This window comes from Vollenhovia emeryi, unplaced genomic scaffold, assembly GCF_000949405.1.
Source record: "Vollenhovia emeryi isolate VEMERY1.0 unplaced genomic scaffold, V.emery_V1.0 DF939136.1, whole genome shotgun sequence".
NCBI classification, from domain to species: Eukaryota; Metazoa; Arthropoda; class Insecta; order Hymenoptera; family Formicidae; genus Vollenhovia; species Vollenhovia emeryi.
In genome coordinates, this window is record NW_011967230.1 from 1,099,876 (window position 1) to 1,118,433 (window position 18,558).

The 18,558-nt window shown below is 39.8% G+C and overlaps 4 protein-coding genes across 9 annotated transcripts; 1 reads left to right on the plus strand and 3 right to left on the minus strand.

Moving 5' to 3' along the window:
* Nucleotides 1-247: 247 nt before the first annotated feature.
* On the minus strand, nucleotides 248-3,447 carry LOC105567577. 5 transcript variants are annotated; one of them, XM_012022535.1, is made up of 8 exons: nucleotides 3,250-3,447; nucleotides 3,050-3,169; nucleotides 2,671-2,730; nucleotides 2,295-2,428; nucleotides 1,902-2,214; nucleotides 1,250-1,671; nucleotides 924-1,133; nucleotides 248-723 (listed from the first exon to the last, which is right to left on the minus strand). In XM_012022535.1, the coding sequence occupies exons 2-8, from the start codon at nucleotides 3,158-3,160 to the stop codon at nucleotides 474-476; spliced, it is 1,500 nt and encodes a 499-aa protein (XP_011877925.1). In that variant the 5' UTR covers nucleotides 3,161-3,169; nucleotides 3,250-3,447; the 3' UTR covers nucleotides 248-473. The 5 variants fall into 5 exon arrangements, with proteins under 5 accessions (XP_011877925.1, XP_011877921.1, XP_011877922.1 ...); XM_012022531.1 differs by having other exon boundaries at nucleotides 248-355; nucleotides 469-723; nucleotides 3,050-3,447; XM_012022532.1 differs by having other exon boundaries at nucleotides 248-379; nucleotides 469-723; nucleotides 3,050-3,447.
* A 949-nt stretch (nucleotides 3,448-4,396) lies between these two features.
* LOC105567578 (translation initiation factor eIF-2B subunit delta) lies at nucleotides 4,397-8,855 on the minus strand. Its single transcript, XM_012022536.1, has 5 exons — nucleotides 7,442-8,855; nucleotides 7,059-7,186; nucleotides 6,702-6,879; nucleotides 5,785-5,965; nucleotides 4,397-5,532 (listed from the first exon to the last, which is right to left on the minus strand). Exons 1-5 carry the CDS (start codon nucleotides 8,411-8,413, stop codon nucleotides 5,339-5,341), a joined length of 1,653 nt encoding a protein of 550 aa, XP_011877926.1. The 5' UTR covers nucleotides 8,414-8,855; the 3' UTR covers nucleotides 4,397-5,338.
* Nucleotides 8,856-9,491: 636 nt separating this feature from the next.
* Nucleotides 9,492-11,255, minus strand: LOC105567579 (60S ribosomal protein L19). The gene is made up of 4 exons (XM_012022537.1): nucleotides 11,155-11,255; nucleotides 10,705-10,811; nucleotides 9,937-10,100; nucleotides 9,492-9,860 (listed from the first exon to the last, which is right to left on the minus strand). Exons 1-4 carry the CDS (start codon nucleotides 11,157-11,159, stop codon nucleotides 9,543-9,545), a joined length of 594 nt encoding a protein of 197 aa, XP_011877927.1. The 5' UTR covers nucleotides 11,160-11,255; the 3' UTR covers nucleotides 9,492-9,542.
* Nucleotides 11,256-11,563: 308 nt separating this feature from the next.
* On the plus strand, nucleotides 11,564-17,240 carry LOC105567580 (uncharacterized protein C2orf42 homolog). Of its 2 annotated transcripts, none has more exons than XM_012022538.1 (7): nucleotides 11,564-11,918; nucleotides 13,617-14,011; nucleotides 14,097-14,417; nucleotides 14,582-14,813; nucleotides 14,971-15,176; nucleotides 15,306-16,218; nucleotides 16,388-17,240. In XM_012022538.1, exons 2-7 carry the CDS (start codon nucleotides 13,622-13,624, stop codon nucleotides 16,552-16,554), a joined length of 2,229 nt encoding a protein of 742 aa, XP_011877928.1. In that variant the 5' UTR covers nucleotides 11,564-11,918; nucleotides 13,617-13,621; the 3' UTR covers nucleotides 16,555-17,240. The 2 variants fall into 2 exon arrangements, with proteins under 2 accessions (XP_011877928.1, XP_011877929.1); XM_012022539.1 differs by lacking the exon at nucleotides 11,564-11,918 and adding an exon at nucleotides 11,942-12,057.
* The last annotated feature ends 1,318 nt before the right edge of the window (nucleotides 17,241-18,558 follow it).

Consider the following 18,558-nt stretch of genomic DNA (forward strand, 5'->3'; position numbering starts at 1 on the left):
GAGACAACTTTCCGTGCCTTGAATAATTAATACCTTATGCGCAGTGCCTTTGCGTGCCTTAGAAGAGAGTGAATCTTAACCGACGTAATCTCGCTTTATGTATCTTGCAATATTCAGTTTCTGTATAAAAATAATTTGTAATGAACGGAAAACGAGGCAAATCTGATGTAATCTCGTCGCGTATCCGAGCTTTATGCGAATAGCGTGCAAAGATAATTTGTAATTAAAAGAGAATCAACGAACTCGATTATAAGTATTCTTCCGTTTCGTAGCCTCGTTTGGAACATATCACTGTATTTTCTCCATGCCACTTTTATATACATTACGTACATTATGAATATACAGCCTGTGTTTTCTGTAACATGAATTGTAAGATATTCTATACAAGTAAAAAAAAACGTTTATGTACATTATGTATATTGTTGTTTCAACGTTTATATTACACGTCTATATCATTGTGATCAATACCATCGTTATCTTCTATTCAAATCCTTAGTGTTAATTTCCACAGTATTATCGCCAAACCTCTCTACAGCATTTTGTTCTTCGAAAGACTGTGGCTTCGAGCTCTGTTCGTTGCTCCAAACGCCGTCGCCTGTAAAATGATTACCTTTCTCCAGCACGTACAGGCATAACGCGAGATACTGGCTATCAGTAAACGAGTACTCTGCACTCTGAGAGTACTGTCGTTTCAGGTCAGCCAGTACTTTTTTCACTCTGGATCTGAACGAAAGAAACAGGAGATTTAATTAGTCGTCTAACACAGTATAGCAAAGTATTAAAAGAAAAGCTCGCAGATTGAGAAAGCAAAAAATAGGGAAGTTACAATTTAAAATACTTTTTAAATTATTCTTTTTGTTTGATATTCTAAATTGCGTCTAATTAAAATAATAATTCTATTATAAAGTAAATATGATCATTACTGTTCATAGAGTACGATGTGTATATTCGGGCGTATCTCATTTATCGTAAAATGTTTCTTTAGGTATTTCAACATCTGCATGATATCAACAAACGCAACCGTCTTCCAATGTTGATGTCTCATTAGCAAATCGCTCGCGTCCACCCCCAGTTCCTTCATTAATATATACCTTAAATTACGTTTGGATGAAACTAGGCCGGTTTGTAGAGATCTAAAAGAAATAAAATTAAAAGTATATGTACATACATTCATCGTCACACAAATGTATAGAACTACACAGAGAGTTGTTCAATATTTCAACTACATTCGCAAAGGATTTACTCTTACTTGTCTATTGCTGCCGCTGAAGACAGGAAAGTGTTTGGATTGGCCCACTTGGAAGAATCCATGATGTCAATGTATTCCAGACGTTGCTTCGTCTTCTTTATTTGGCATACAATTTGCAAGAATCGCGGATGCTTGTACCACATGTTCAGATTCGGGTGGCGTTTCATCATCTCCATTCGCTCGTGGAAGGCTTCGTTACTTGTCGTGAAAACCTTCATATATCTCTTCACGTATTTCTCCGGGATTTCGTATTGTTTGAACAACATCAGTAGCTGTTTAATATTGTGCACGTCTTGAAAGAGTATGTGAGGGTGCTTCCTCAGTAACGTTACAATCGGTATGTCTAAGATGTCTGTAAAACTACTTAACAGCGACCTGATGTTATCGGCGGAAGCGATGACGACCGAAGGATTTTTCTTTATCTGCTTAAAAGATAAACTCGCGTAAATATATGTTATAGAATCAGTAAGAACTTAGTAATACTAAGATTTAACTAAGTCAAGAAAGCAACGTGAAGAAATAACTTAAAGCAGAGGCTTTGAGAAATTGACCAAGATTCACACTCTCGCTTTCCCTCTATCAAACTGATCGGGGGAAATTCATTCATAAAGAAATTCGTATAAATAAATTTTAATACCGAAGCCGCACTTGCCATTTTGTCGTCGTACTGGAGATCAACCCTGAGTACTTTCAGCGTGTCCGCAATCATGCTTATACTCTTTATTTTCATATATCTGCTCAATAATATTTTATCGTCCAAATATGGCAGACCGAATACCCGAGTTTTGTAGTACAGCAGACACCTCTGATAGTATTCCAGGACTGTCAAATTATCACTCAATTCTAACTGGGAAATATCCTCAGGAACCCTGCCGTCGAATATGTGCTCAGCAATGTCTTGGTTGGCTGGTATATTAGCAGCCTCCTTGAACTTGGACACCTTTTTATGCAAATGATAGATTGTGCTGGAATTAAAAAATTTGTGAGAACAAACGCCTACTTGCGCTTCGCAGAACGTAAATAATTTCGTCGGCTGTTGACTTACTTGTTCACTAGGGACACATTTATAACCGGCACTCCTATGTCTTTGAGCACATTAATTCTATGCTCCAACGTGTAGTCGAGCAATTTCAGACAATATTGAAGCTTTTCCAGGGACTCCACTTTGACATTATACTTCTGCAGTCAATAAATAAGATATTATTGTACATCATTTAAAGCGAAGGCAGATTGGATCGTTCATTTTGGAACGATCGCGTCATAACTGCAGAATGCACAAAGAGTAGAGAAGAGAAATAAAAATCTAGAGGAACAAATGCAAGACTGATTCTAAAAAAAGTCTCAAGACACATTTCTTCTAAAATGAGCGAGCGAGGGGTAAACCGCTGAGGGTATTGTGGTGTACAGATTTCAGGCGTTACTAGGCATTTTTTTAGGCAGTAGCGGGTGTCGTTCGGCCTTGCTGGGGCATTACAAAGAATCTAAAAAGATAAAAAAGATAAAATAAGATAAAGTAATGCCCACCGGGCATTAGTAGGCATTGGTGTACAAGATTTTGGTCAGTGGTTTACCCCCCCCCCCCTCTCCTGTGAGCGAGTCTATAATGATCAGGCAAACTGCTCCAAGTAATTACAGCTTCAGTTAGCAATTCTTTGTAGACCCTTCGATCTCCAGTAATTGTATCGTAAATACAGTGGAAAGGATCAATCAAGTCGACTATTATTTTGATTCTCAGAACGAAGACAGGCTGCATTTATAATCACATCGCGTAGAGTTAATGAATTACGTTTGCACACCCACCTGGCATATCAGACAATTTTTCATCATTCGATAACGAGGTAGATTGAGGATACTTTTCTTCGTATCGAGAAATTTGTCCGCGTCGGTGGAAGTCAAGCCCAGGTTCGTCATGAGAATCTTCTGAAACTCATTCCTCTTTAAAATGTACGACGTCTTGAGCCAACTTCTATTACTGAATCTCATTATTAAAAAAATATTACTTCGATATATATATATGTATATATTTGAACGATATATTTTCTCAAATTTGACTTAAGAAACTTTTTAATTCATGACAATCGCGTGTATTCGAATCGTGATACGTTATTTACTCAACGGTGCCGTGATCGATTAGAAAGCATGTTTTACAGGTTTTATAGGTTAAGGTACGGCCGCTAACTTAACCTGACGAATTTACTCCGGATTCGGAATTGCAGCAGATTACAGTGGCCGCAGCAACGAGCATCGCCTAGCTCTCTCGGGGAGCATATTACGCATTGATCGTAAAACATAATAATATTAATGACGTAAAAAATATTTTACAAAAATGTACAGTACATGGCCACTGCGAACTAACGGTAGCATGTTTTTTTTCATAAATATTATATTTTTACAAATAAAATTTATGCAAGTACACTAGGAATATCGCCGATGCCTTCCCACGTGAATTTGTGTACATAACGACACATTTATATACATTTTGTATATACATACGTGGAAAATGTATGTGGTCTAGCTATAATTGCATTCAAAATATACCCTGTTCTACAGATTTACGTGGAGATATGTCCACGAGTTCCACGACAGACAACAGTTTGCTAGAAATAAAAGCTATAAAAAATAAAAAAATTTCAGTTAGGGGTCTTACTTGAAAGTTTATTATAAAAAATAAGTATAAAAATCAAAGGGAGAAACTGGGAGAAACCTATCAGATTCGAATCAATAAATTTGGTCGGCATTACAGTGATCAGATAATTATTCTTAAAGCGCGCCAGGTATGACATCGAGGATTCGCATATTCGTAAAGTACATAAACACCGGGACCTTATCAGAAACGATGCTTTATTTATTAAATTCATATCAATTACATCGCATGTGCCCTACATTAAATAGTAATTGTAATATACATTAGATGTATAAAATGTCAATTGAGATATTAGTTGTCGTTAGAAAACTTAGCAAGTATTGGCAAGTGTTCCGAAGTGAATTAAAATTTACGTTTCCGTATCACAGGTTAAAAAAATTGATTTCAACGATCATATTCGTAACAATGCATTCTATTGATATTAATCCCGTGTTAAAATCAATAAATACATTTATCGCGCATATAAAGGTTAAAATTAATTTTTTTATATATGTATACGGATATTTATATATATACACACATACATTATATATAAATATATGTATATTTAAATCAATATATATACATATGCAAGGTGTTAATTAAAGCCCGCCCACTAAGTACATAGCGTTATTTCTTATAAAAATCTGAGTCGGAAAGTCCTGAATCTTTTTTTTTCCCCTATCATTCTTACAATTAGTAATGAATGAGGTAAGTCAATCCACTGAGCGCCGGCGGCCGAGCGTTCGCGCACACTACCAGGCGCGCGGTTCATTGACGTGCGCCCGGCTGAAGGCCGGTGCTCAGTGGATTGATTCATTAATTATTAAGCATGATAGAAAAAAACTGGTTCAGGACTTCTCGACTGAAATTTTTACAAGGAATAACGCTTTGTACTTAGTGGACGGTATTTAATTAACACCCTGTATAAATATATATGTATTTTATACATACATATATACATATAAATTATTATAGATACAAGTATCCATAATAATAAATAGGGATGGTATCTTCGGGGAGGCACTAATAGATACTAGCAGATAACAGAACTGTAAGACGCGCCGCTTAATAGTCTTTGCGAGGACTAGACCAGGCTTTGATCCTGGAACCTTGCGTGCAACTCTTCTGCCTACTGAGCTATCCAGACCCCACACTCGATGCTCTTATCGCTTGCACTCTATTTCACCATTTAAAGTGAGAAATAACGTGCTAGCAGCGTGTCTCGAGAGTGACGTTTGGTATCTCATTCGGTGACGGACCATTGTGTGAACGCAGAATGGCCGCATCCCCGGGAAACTCTTTTAAAACAGACGAGTATTTCCCATAGTCACACGGCCCAAGTCATGGAGCGGGCGAATGCAAACGAGCCCAGCCTCCGTCATGCGTCGGTCAATTTTTCGTTTCAATCTGTTTTCCAGAAAACGTACGTATAGTTCAGAACTCGGAAGGTTTTACTCGAGATATTACTTAATCCGTAAAATCACAGGAACACTGGTACACGGCAGAATCGCCAATTCCGTGACGACGGCCGTTACAAGATCGGCCGGCGTCACGTCATAAGTGATGTTCAAAAGGTTTAACGATTTCTTCATTCGCCATTTTGAGAGCAGTGACCTCTTGCACTTTGATCGATGATTCACGAGCTCGTCTGCGTTACCTGAAATAAACGTCACGCAAAATGAATGGATGATAATGCAAATAAACTGAGAATGTTGCGACAGTAGATGAAAATTTTAGTCACCTCTTTATACATATATATATATGTACGAAAATGTAATTGTATGAGCGCTGAGAAATGTGCGCTGCTTAGTAAACAAATAATTATAATATAAAATTTAATGACTTTATATAAATATATAAAATAAACACGATCTCTAAAGATATCTACAATGATAAAATTTGTCCTTACCTAATTCGTTATGAACGATGGAGTCAGTCTGTACCCGTTCACTTGATTTGTGCGTTTCGCACGCTACTAAAACAGGAACGTTGAAGGCTTTTGCCACCAGAGCAACTTGCGCAGTTCCAACTCTCGACATTACTGCTCCGTTAGCTAATATCGCGTGGGCGCCTAGAAAAACTTTGCTGACCTAAGCAAGTAAATAATAAATTAACTCGGTGGTAAAAGTAAAAAAAAAATCAGCATTAGATACGTTTACAAAGTTTGTTACATTATATTCAAAGAGTGAGAACAAGATCGGCCCTATTTTTTTCGCATTTGATTTTGGCCACAAAGTAGCTACCAAACGAAAGGTCTCGTCAAAATAATCGCAGATATGTTAGTCTCAGAGTGTACCGATTTAACGTTCCAGGGATATCGGACTCTAAAAATACCCAGGACGTAAGCGATAAAGCCGTCTGGACAGACACCAACCGTTTGTTTGGAATGGAATGGAACATTTGGAACCAGATATCTCTGGAATGTACCGTTGCCGACTGAACAGCTGTTGGGTCGTGCCGCTTGGTTACTCCTAAAGGTCCACCCTAAATACTGAATACCCGTTTTCCACAATAGGATGACCAAGGACAAAGATATATGCAGAGATCAGATACTTTTGGGACACACCTCGTATCTGTAATCAGCTTGACAAGATCTTTCGTTTGGCACCTGCTTTGTCGCCAAAATCGAATGCGAAAAAAAATTAACTTACCTATGGACACTTGTTCTCACTTTTTGCATTTAAAAACAAGTAAAAACGAAAATTTTCTATATGTTATTTTGAGTCTCTTAAATATAACTTTGTGACGTGTAAAATCTATTTTTGAGAAATTCATGGTTCAAACACTTGGAAATAAGTTCTCCATTCATTGCGATCACCTATTTACCTGTGGCATGATAAAGCTGAGAGCATTGATCATTATGTACGAGCAATCTATGTTGAGTTTTGTTAAACGCCTCAACTGTTCCTTCCCTTCTAGCCACGGCCTACCATCGACTACAATCACGCTAAACTGTTTGCCCACGGCATGTGCGTCCATCAATATCTTATTAATTAAAGACGAGCTGAAAAAATGGCATCTGTTTAGAAATCATATTTCAAGTTTCCTTTCCTGAGAAAAATTATTCACAGAAATGTAAACGTAAATGTAGTATTACAAATTAACGACGAATTCTCAAAGAATAAGAAATATATGTGAATTTAATTTCTGGATCATGCTAAGCGGATTACAGAATATACTCACTAGCCGTACGTTAAAATAACATCACCGTCCGATATTTTACTTTGTATCGTTATTGATATCGCTTTGCCAGCCAGTTGAATTTGCTCCGAGATGTAAGTATCTATTACGTCTAGCAGTTTACTCTTTGCCTGCAACAGATCAAATTAAACAATAAATAAACCGTAAATTAATTGTATCAATATTAAAGCGTTAATCGTAAAGAGATTTAAAAAGATATAAATATATATGTGCAGTTTACAGATTCTCCCAATTCCCCTTCGTTTCCCACGTACTTATTGCATATTTGACTGTCTTTGTTTTATAGAAGTTTGACAACTTTGCACCAAATGAGACAACAGATACAATTATAAAAATGTGATTATACGCCAAAAACAAATGTATACTTCTTCATCCGCCAGTGTCGTCGGAAGTTGCGTCATCTGCCACCGGATGTGGTGTATGGCGTTCTGCATCGAGACGCCCAGAGGCCTGCAATGGTGCAGATACGTCTGCGACTCCTTCAGTCTCGCCTCGAAGCCACGAACAAAGTCCGCCTGCACCGGCCTCTCAAAGTCCCGGAGCATCTGTTTAATGGCGGCCAAGAACGCAAGGCATCTCGCGTTGCCGCCGACGATAATCTTATTCGCATACTGAACGCCCAGCTTGACTATCGCCAGGTGTATGTTCGCGTTCACCATGGGTATGTGGAACCGCGAGTCATGCCTCTCTTGATACAAGTGTTTGAACAAGTGAACCTCGTGCTCGTCCCCTCTTATCCTGTTCGTCTTGGCGACTACCGTTTTCGTCACCGGACTTTCGGACGCAGTCTCCGCGCGTGGTTTGAGAGCCTCCGCGCGTGGTTTGAGAGCCTCCACGTGTGGTTTGGGAGCCTCCACGCTCTTCGCGCTGTTCTTCGTCGACGACTGCTGCTGCTGCTGCTTCTGCTTCGCGGCTCTCTGGGCCTCTTGCTTGGCTCTCCGTTCAGCGCGCAGCTCGGCCTTGCTCTTGTCCTCGGACGCGCCGTTCTGAACAACGCCCGTAGACTGAATCGCCTTATCTGCCGCCTCTCCGTTATGATGCGAGCCTGCCGCGTTTGTCGCCACGCCTATTGCTTTCGCATCTTTCTCGTTACAGTCAGCTGCCACGGGCGTACCTTTCGTCTTGCCTGCTGCTTCGTTAGCTTTTCCCGTTGCTACGTCTACCTTCGCATTCCCCGTTGAGGCCTTGCAGTTGGCCACTGGGGCCGCATTCTCGACACCGCTCGTCTTGATCGCCCTAGCGTTGGCCTTAGCGGCCTTCCTCGCCTCGCGCTCCGCCTTGATCTCCTCCCTCGTCTTCTGCGGGGCATTTGCCCTGCCGCCTTGCCTCGCAGACATGCTCGTCCGCTCGTTGTCAGAACCGACAGTCAAACAGTTTTCAACCTTTTTTGCTTCCCGTGGTGACGCTCCGTCCGCTCTCGGACAATCATCAGCAGCTGTCAGAGGCCTGTCGAGACACTATCCGTCGACGAACGCAAAAGAACGTGGTGTGAAATACTCGCGCTCGCGAAGTTCAATCTCGCACGTACGGCGTGCTGTTGCATCAGGCGAAACGGCGACGCAACGGCCTTGGCAACGAGAATCCCCCGACCGTTCGGCTCACCTGGGTTGCTCGGGCGGCGAAATTATATCTTATCACGTAATCCGATAAATCAACGTGCGAGGAATAGCTCCTTAATCTCCTCTGCGTGAATGAGACTCCTCGAATCGTGGATTCTCGTGACACATGTGTTCATAGATTCGTCGCCATAACGGGGGAGTAAGCAGTGTCGCCAATGGCTGAAAGGAAGGTGTATCATTGCGCATAGCGGCGGCGGCACGATGAGCGAGCCAATGAAATTTGGGTCCAAATGCACCCGCGAAATTTGAACACGAAACGATCACATATATTTAAAATATTAGTCGCATGTACTTAAAATGAGATATTTGAAAGAATAATGTAAAAATACTTAAAATAATACAAGCGTAGTACAAAAATGTCTTTATAATTGATCAGTTGAGCAAGTGATCCATTATAAAAATGAAAATTGTTAGTTGAAAATATCACCCGTCATATGTATTGCCCAATTACAGGTTGACAATTATTGGCTGGCAAAGCCATGATTGTACTTCGTTTTCTTCCCCCAATAATTGTAACAAACTCTTTAGCTAACCATCGACAAGAGAAAAATTTTCATGTATACCTCCGTCTACTCTTCATTTATATTTTAATTATAAAATCAATACTTGTTTATCCAAAAACCCTCGATTTTCGAAACCGTCGGCTTGTCTCCTATTTACAATTTTTTCGAAGTACAAACTTTTGAAATCTCTGAATTATCTTGCTCTCTTGTACAATAGTTCTTATAAATATTCCGATTAGATTAATTTGATTAACTCAGGTCTAAAGCGGAAGAAAAAGGTTGACTCGCTTCGATTATTTCTTTATCAATTTATTTTTAATTTTCCTTAAAATATGTCACGCGGTTTATTTCTTTGCGGCATCGTCCTCGCGTTGATACGACTGCAACAGCTCTTGCTTCTTCGAAGCGATGCGCTCGGCGCGGCGTTTACGGGCCTCCCTGACCTTCGTGCGTCGGGCCTCGGCCTGATCAGACAGCATCTCCGCGCGGGCCTTTTCCGCTTTCTTCTTGTGGATGAACTCCATCAGCACTCGCTTGTTCTTGAAAACGTTACCTTTAGCCTTCATGTACAGCGAGTGATACAGATGGCGGTCGATTTTCTTCGTCTCGCGATACTTCTTCAAGAGGCGACGCAGAACTCGCATCCTTTGAATCCAGAGATCCTGCGCGACACGCGTAAATCATTACACACTCCTTGCTAATAAATATCGCTGCTCAAACCGTTGGAGATGTACATACTTTTTGAGGGGTTCGGGCGTTCGCCGTACCCTTTCTTTTACCGAAGCCGCAATGACGACCTTTGCGTCTGGCCTCAGTGTTCTTGCGAACGCGAGCTCTCGAGTGAACAGCAACAGGCTTCTTGATGATGAGACCATCTTTGATGAGTTTCCTAATGTTTTGGCCTGGGAGAAATACAATTAAATTCAATCTCTCCGTACGCAAATTAAAAAAGTAATAAAGCAATAATTTTTTCTTAAGTTCTCCCTTTATGGGATCGTCGTCGACTTAATTGTTTCCTTTCTTACTATTTTTCTTTACTCTACCTTTACGCTACTTATCCTCTGGGCTCTATTAACTCTAATAGGGTCCAGAAGACGAGTAGCATAATCTGAGCTACAATTATACTATTACATTTGTCGTGCGGCAAATGTTTTAAGCGCGTTGGCCGATTGCAAGCTAGAAAGTTTCTAGAGACACGAGAACTCGTTCTATCTTGCAGCCAATCGACACACTTAAAAATTTTGCCGTACGACAAATGTAATATTAGCCTTAGGCTGGATCTATAATAGAAGCAACGAGTCGCAAGCCACAAGAAATCTGTCAGCGACGGTAGATTAGTCTCGTCATATTTGACCGATTGGTCAATTTCTTGCGGTTTACGACTCGCTGTGTCTATTGTAGATTCAGCTTCAGTCGCTTCTTACGACACAGAAGGCTAGCTGAACGATCTATTTGTCGGTAGATAAACTTAACATAATAATAGTGCTATAAGGAGGTAAAACCTACGCGAGTTGGTGTTAGCAATCTCGTTGATCTCGTTGGGATCCAACCAGACCTTCTTCTTGCCGCATCGCATAACCGAGGCTGCCAGCCTCTTCTGTAGCTTTAAGGAGCTGCATGGAAAAAAAGTGAGGTTATCTCACGAACATCATAAGAAATACATAGAGACTAGTCTTCGCGCGTGAAACGTTCGCCAGGGGAAAATCGCGTCTTTCTCGCGAGATTCTATCTGCAAAATATATCGTCAACACGACAGAATTGACGAAGATCGTGACTGATGGGGGACCATGTGGTCGCCGATAACGAACGCGCGGCAGACAGTTTTTTGTAAAATTTTATCACGAACTCGTGCTGGCACGAGCGGCCGGATTTTAGCGATTTATAGGGCACGTTCGAGCGTATCTAGCCGTGGTATTTGTCAGAATAACGTATTAAATTGATAGACGACGAACAAACCTCATCTTGACTCCACAAGCTCCTTCTGTGAAAGAGAATCAAGATGGCCGACGCTACATTTCTCATCCACGAGCATAGACTACGTTTCCATTGAGGGTCAAAGGCCGGTATTCATAGGCCGGCATTCATAGCCGATTCTTTGGTTGGTTGGATTGGTCTATAAGCAAATGCATAAGGAAATGGACCAATCAAATTCGTTGCCATCGATACACTGGAGCATTCGGGTGGTGTTTCTGAACGCGCCCATTAGAGGTTCCTCTACGTGCGGGAACCATGGACCTAAGAATCTCTGGACCGAGCATACGGCGAGGGGGCTGGCAAATTTGCGGTAAGGGGGGCGAGAGTGCTCTCCTTTTCTGTCCTCTTGGACCTCTCTTTCTACAAGAGGTCACAGTGACCTCTTGTAGAAAGAGATACCATGAGATACCAAGAGGACAGAAAAGGAGAGCACTCTCGCCCCCCCCTTACCGCAAATTTGCCAGCCCCCTTGCCCGTTCTCCCACTTCGTGCTCGGTCCAGAGATTCTTAGGTCCATGGCGGGAACGGATGCGGAGAGCTGACGCGATCGACCCCCTAGCCTTTCGACCGAACCGTGGCGGGAATGTTACGCCCTCTGCTCCGAATACTCTCGTGACGAGCTTTATTTATTTACTACCCGGAGCAAATCGGTAACTCGGAACGTAATCCGGTCGTGAAAGAGGCACCCCTTTTTCTCTCGCGGCTGTGCGAGCCTCACACGTCGGTCGCTTCGGCGATATCGGAAGGTAAAACGTCATCGATAATGATATGCTTGTGCGAGATGTAATCCCGGGTAATGCCGTCCCGCGACGATGGAATAAACGCGAGATGCGCGTTTCCTCGGCTTCCCCCTTTTCTCCTTTGCGGCAGATGCAGCGACGGCACGTTCGTTTTATCGCTTTTATTATGCAACTCGCGAGGGCGACCTTTTTCTTCCAGTTATCTCCGCGTCACAGCACGCCTAGCCTAAATTAATGGAGAAACGACAACAGAGTTCTCTTCCCGTGGCACTTTCGTAACTTTTACTTCGGCTTCTCTCACGTTTGTCTCGATTGCACTTTGATTTACTTACGTAATTTCATTAAAATAAAGTATCTCTGTCTTTCGTATATTGGTGTACTACATATTTTTTGTACTTGCTCGTGTCAAGAACACGCGGCTCTTTATCACCTTCGTAGAAGATTGTTTGAATTTGTATGACATTTTTGTTCCCTCCTTTCTTCTTTTTTAAAATTCTCACCCAGCTTTTGATTATACGCAATCTTTTTGACCTCGAAAGATCCCGGCTAATTTGCCGAATAATGCAAACGGCGTTAAGAAACAACTTGTACGGGTCGTGTCGTGAGATTTTGCAACTAGGACCGGTATTCACAGTCGGATCTTATATTCAAGATCGTCTTGAATTTAAAAAGATGCTGTACGAAACGTTTCATTGGCCACGGGGTATCTAAAGATGATCTTAAGATCGTCTTGAATAGAAGATCCAACTGTGAATATCGGCTTAAATCTGTCCAGGGGATCAATTCTGTATCTTACACTATAGTGAAAATGCTAAAAGCGACTAGCTTGGGCTCTTTCTAGTCGTCTCCTTAAAAAGAGACGGAGCCGCTCGCGTTTAGCATTTTCACTATATTGTAAGATACAGGGGGTCAATTCTGTGTCTGACACCACAGTGAAAATGCTGAAAGTGAGTGGCTTTGTCTGTTTCGAAGGGGATGGTTAGAAAGAGACAAAGCCATTCGCTTTTAGCATTTTCGCTATGGTGTAGGATACAGAATTGACCCCCTGTATCTCGCAGCATAGTGAAAACGCTAAAGGTGAGCGGCTTTGTCTCTTTCTAAGGGGACAGTTAGAAAGAGACCAGAGCTGCTCACTTTTCGCCTTTTCACTACAGCGCAAGATACAGAATTGTCCCACTCAATTGACCTCCAGGTTCATTAAATAGTAAGGTCCTTCACCCTCGCATACAATTGCCAGGTCAGATAGACCGTACTGATTTAACACATTAGCTTTTGTATGGTTTGTGCGCAATGATTGGCTGGAACTCTAGTGTTTATTATTTTCTCTCTGTCTGGTTCAGCGAGAGGGTATTGTCCTTGTGAGTGGCTCGCTGTTGCTTGGAAGAAAGCGAAGAGTATGATTTGAAAACACAAGCAGTCTTTAAGTACTTGAAAAACACAAAGATTCACCGGTCAATTGTACTTTTCTTTAGTGCGATTTCCTTTAATAAACGTTTCTTACCGGCTCAACTTTCTTCACTCGACTGACGTATACGTGAGATAAAAAGGAGGAAACGAGAAATGCCCCTTTAAGAAATTGATTTGAAAGAAAAGTCTGGTCCCGTTAGAAATTTACTGATTATGAACTGAAGAGATGAAAGAAGTAGAAAAGACGAACTCGAAAATTCTGCCTGAGTAGCTAACATATGTTATTGTAATATGTAGCAGCTATGTCCAATGAGGAACGCCTGAAGAAACTACTGTCGGATCTGGGAAAGGCTACCCTTCGTGGAGTCCGAAAATGTCATAAGTGCGGGACGTACAATGGATCGCGTGGTCTCTGCTGTAAGAACAAATTTTGCGACGCGGTGTTCAAGGAGCCGGGCGAGAAGCGGAAATTGTCCACGGAGGCGTGCAAGCTCATCACAGGCTCGACGGTGCAAGTGTTCTCTGTACGAGTCAAGGATAAGGGACCTGATTACCGCGGCTTCGTGCAATTGCCGTTGATAAATTCCGCGATTTTGAACAACACAATTACGACGCTTATCTCACAAACCACCGCATTGTGCTTCGTGGACAGCTGTGAGAGAAGTTTTCATACCAGCGTCCTCAAATGTCACGTAAGCATTTTACTTGCATGTCAACGCGTCTCTATAAGTATATTCGTACTGTACTTTTATATACTCTTGTAAATTGCATTTTTAGGAGAAAGATTATTCAAATACTGTGTTCCCGTGCCAGCACATTCAAACGGCATTAAAATGTTACGCGGAAGCGCAGCCATTAACTCTGAAGAATTCTATATTGTCGTCGTTGAATGTAGATAATGAGATCAAGCAAGATATATGGCTGTTAGCGACGGATACTTCTGGCCCCTTAGTACAAAGAGTCTCCAAGAATGTAATGGCGGTGAAATGTAAAGCTTCACCGAAACATCCCCTAGGCTATCTTCACTTTTCTTTCTTCGTTAGTAAATTAAAGGATAGAGTAGAACATCGTTACTTCTGCAGTTGCACTACGTTTAAGGTAAGCAAATGTGCATAATAATTTTTATACAAATTTTGTTTTCACTTTCAACGAATCGATCGTGGATATTTAATAGAATGGAATTTTTGAACTTATTTATGCAAACTAATGCAAATAATATTTCTAGTGCGAAAAGATTCGATTGAAGAATGATTAATTTACAGGGTATAACAAAGATAGACGATAAAGGTGACTTTAGCACTTCGTCGTCGTCGGAATCAAAGCGATGCGTGCACTTTTACGCATGCATTTGTGCTTTTGCTAGCGATCCAAAGCTAACCGAAGAGTTTAGATTACATAAATATTACATAAATTTAGATCAAATGCAGTCTAGTGTAGAAAAGCCTCTAGCAACTGTGCCGCAGAGTGAGGAAGAGGAAAAAATTATTGGAATTGGTGAGATTGCGCGTGTATTTCGCACTCAGAAATTTATCACATATCTCTGAGTGATAATCCCATACAGCAAATAATTGCAACAATGTTTTCTGAAATGTTTCTGAAAGCTTTGGTGCTGTATGGGATATAACGCGTCAGTAATGATATAAAATTTCAGATCTCGGTAGTTTAACCACTGATGAAACCGACGCACACCTATTAATTTTTCGTGATGACACGTTAACTGTACAAAGTTTGGATGGAAACAGATTAGACTTGGATTCTATAAATTTGGATTCTTCGATTTTGCCGCACGGTATTGTCGAAAATATAGAAGTAGAGTGCGATCGCAGCTTATTAGACGATAACACTATAATATCACAAGTAAGGGACCAAGTATTTATGTTAAGATATTAAGATTTTTTTGTATTAATTTGTAAGGAACGTACAAATTATTTCGCTAAGCTGAGAAGAAACAAATGCTTGAAGTTATTAAGTTTTTTGTATGTGCAGGTTCATAATTTAGAAGTAATTGATCAAAATGGTGTTCAATTGGGAGGAGGAAGTACCATAAAAATACTGGATGATCGAGGGACGATGGATACAAAGTACAATGTGCTCAATAGCAGTCAATACATATTAAATGATAATAACATAAAAATATTAGATCCAAGTACGCTGAAGGTTCTCGATGCCAGTGCCGTGTTGGATGTGACTAATGCAAAGCTCGTTGATGCTAACGTTACCTTAAATAACAGCGGTGTTAAAATAGGTGACAGAAATGCAACAGTACATAATAATAATAAAAGTACATCAAATTCCGAAGGTAACGCATCGCAACCGACCATTTCGACGAAAAGGAAAAGAGACGAGAAGCACATAAACAATAGTAACTCGAATCTAAATTCGATTGAGTTAAGAAAGACGAAGGCAAGATCGCAGATCGTTAAAAAGTACCAAAACACTTACGACGACTTGGACGAGTCCAGCACGAGCTTGCCGTTTATCAAGTGGCTCGCTTCGATAACCGAGCGAATAAATCAGACGATGCATTTCCAGTTCGACGGCAAGCCCGATCCTCTGGTGTTCCACGTGCCGCAGATATTCTTCGACTGCTTACGCGAACGAATATCATGCGGCGGCAAGAAGAAACGTTTGCCGAATTCGACGACGGCATTTGTCAGGAAAGACGGGGTACCGCTTGGAACGTTCACTAAATACACGTGGCAGATTACAAATATATTACACGTAAAGAGTATCTTCGAGACACCGTACATACCTTTGGAGATTACGAGAAGTTTCGTGCAGAACGCCGATGGAACGTATGAATTGTATAAGCGAGAGGAAACGGAGATAGATCGTTTCAAAAAGACGAATAACAATGCGTTGATTAAACCGTTAGAGCTGAAAACGTATTTAAAAGTGGGTAAGTGAGAGTTCGAGACGCGAAGGATGATTCTGATTATTTACTAAAGACTTATCGAAGTTTGGCAGTCCTCGTTATTGCTTAAAAAATCTGTCATTAATGCTGTCACTCATAAACAGATAGCATTAGTTGGATATTTCTGTTTAATGTATGCTTTGTTTACTTGTAGGGAACACTTCTCCAAATCAAGTCGAACCTACACCATTTTTGATAGAATGGATACCGGATATTTTGCCAATCTCAAAAATTGGTGAGCTTAGAATTAGGTTTGAATTTGGACATGTAAAGAACGAAACGAGCCATAGAAGAAAAGGTACCTTTTCTAAACATGATTAACATTTTCATTTTTAAAGTTATCAACTTTATACTTTTTTATCATAAATATTTAAACGATACTTGAAGATTTACAAGACAAAGGACACTTCACAAGAACAATTATTATCTCATTAAGAGTTACAAATGCAATGTTATAATTTATTAAAATAATTCAAATTTTATTAGCAAATGATATGAAAATAATTGTATATTTTTAACATAAGTCCAAATGTTAATATGCTTTTACATCAATGATTCGAAGACTGATGCAATTTTCACAATTAAACAATTGCAGTGTGATTTAATCAGAAACATTCAATATTGCTTTATAATTAATGAGATTTGAGAAATCTTTTCTTTATGCGTATAGTATTCACGATTAGCGATGTACGATAGGCGCTGTACAATTTCCTTTTCTTCATTCTCTATCTCGCGTTCTTAACTTAATTTTATGAGAAAATTATCATCAAATGTCACACACATGAATTGTGTTAACATTATTAACTATTGCATCGTAACGTTTGAAAGATGTAATATATATTGTAAATATATATATTTTAGATTCTAATACTATTATGTAAAAAGATATTAGTATTTATATTATTTAACATTATTGGCTCTGTTTTGTGAATATTTAAACTTTGACATAAATTTATTTAAATTACATTACATAATGAATATGTATATATTATGTTATTATATGACACGAATATGTATAAATTTACTTAAAAGTGGACTAATTATGTATACATGTAATTAATTTTACCCAATTTGTATAAATGTGAATTTTACATAATGCACACACATACATATGCAAGTACATCATATAATTTCATGAAACAAAAATCATTAACAAATGGATGTTAAATATACAATCGTAATCTCTGCCGTTGACTTCCCCTATATTATTCATAACAATAAACATTCGTTTTCTGTATCTCATACAGGACAATTTTAATACTTTACGTATGTTTGCCACAACTCTTTTCCTTAAAATTGCCGTTCAGCTTTTCTAAACATACAATTGTAATGCCGAGAAAACTTTCGATTATATTGTGACATCTTTGTTTCCTGTATAAATTATCTAATTTTTCGAACGCGTAGAACGTCCCTTCGTCCCTTCGAAGAGTCTAAAGAGAATCCGAAGAATTCAATGTCACGTGAGGCTTCCGTTGTGTTTTCGATTGCATGGAATTTTGACTGCGGTCACACAAGCTGCCTTTATCTTTCGTATACGTTTCCCTTATGTGCGCTTCCCGATAAGCGGCTAACAAGTAGGTCAAAGAGACCCAGACTTTAACTTTGGCGCAAGATAACTTTCAAGTGTGCTTAACAATGGTAATACATGCATCACTGAGCGGTAATCTTTGTTTTTATTGTTTTGTCATTTTTTCAGGGTTGGGAAGTAACTCGTTACTTGTAACGAAGTTACAGTTGCAGTTACTTCTTTTTGGTAACTCTAACTTCGTTACTTTCTCTACATCTGTAACTGTATCTTAAATCAGTTACATTTTTCGATAACTAGTAACTAATTTAATAGTTACAGTAATAGTTACTTTATATATATTGTCAACCTCCACAGATCGCATTAGGCCTTGCATTTGCGCATAAACGCCTTTATCGCCGCTTTACAATTCAGACGCAGATGCGATATTTTTATTTCTATTGTAAGGGAGTAACTGCAAAGTAACGATTCGTTACTTTTCGAGTAACTATAACTGTAACGCGTTACTTTTCAGAATTGGTAACCTGTAACTGTAACTAGTTACAGCGTTAGCGAAAGAATACTGTAACTGTAACTAGTTACTTTTATAAAGTAACTTTCCCAATCCTGCATTTTTTTCAAAATTTCTTTTCAAGATCCTTTTCAACATTACAATGTGCTGTACTTCAGATATTAATTTTTCAAAATAAAAGTATATTCAAGGTCGACTGGTTTTAACCACTGGTTTTTAAACCACAGCGAATAATAGCCAATCGACTTGCGACTGTTCTGTAAGAGCGGAATTTCTCGCGTACGTTTCT

Bases quoted from the DNA above. Each gene is read 5' to 3' on its own strand.
- LOC105567577 (XM_012022531.1), bottom strand. From the start codon at position 3,232: ATGAGATTCAGTAATAGAAGTTGGCTCAAGACGTCGTACATTTTAAAG. The intron at 2,215-2,294 runs GTAAGTCAACAG...TTTTAATTCCAG, and splicing joins AATGTGTCCCTAGTGAACAA to CACAATCTATCATTTGCATA. The intron at 1,672-1,901 runs GCAAGTGCGGCT...TCTTTTAAGCAG, and splicing joins TCCAGTACGACGACAAAATG to ATAAAGAAAAATCCTTCGGT.
- LOC105567578 (XM_012022536.1), bottom strand. From the start codon at position 8,413: ATGTCTGCGAGGCAAGGCGGCAGGGCAAATGCCCCGCAGAAGACGAGG. The intron at 7,187-7,441 runs GTATACATTTGT...GATCTGTTGCAG, and splicing joins CGACACTGGCGGATGAAGAA to GCAAAGAGTAAACTGCTAGA. The intron at 5,966-6,701 runs GTAAATAGGTGA...TTACTTGCTTAG, and splicing joins TCAGCTTTATCATGCCACAG to GTCAGCAAAGTTTTTCTAGG.
- LOC105567579 (XM_012022537.1), bottom strand. The intron at 10,101-10,704 runs GTAGGTTTTACC...TATTTCTCCCAG, and splicing joins GATTGCTAACACCAACTCGC to GCCAAAACATTAGGAAACTC. The intron at 9,861-9,936 runs GTATGTACATCT...CGTGTCGCGCAG, and splicing joins ACGCCCGAACCCCTCAAAAA to GATCTCTGGATTCAAAGGAT.
- LOC105567580 (XM_012022538.1), top strand. From the start codon at position 13,622: ATGTCCAATGAGGAACGCCTGAAGAAACTACTGTCGGATCTGGGAAAG. The intron at 14,012-14,096 runs GTAAGCATTTTA...TTGCATTTTTAG, and splicing joins CCAGCGTCCTCAAATGTCAC to GAGAAAGATTATTCAAATAC. The intron at 15,177-15,305 runs GTAAGGGACCAA...TTGTATGTGCAG, and splicing joins ATAACACTATAATATCACAA to GTTCATAATTTAGAAGTAAT.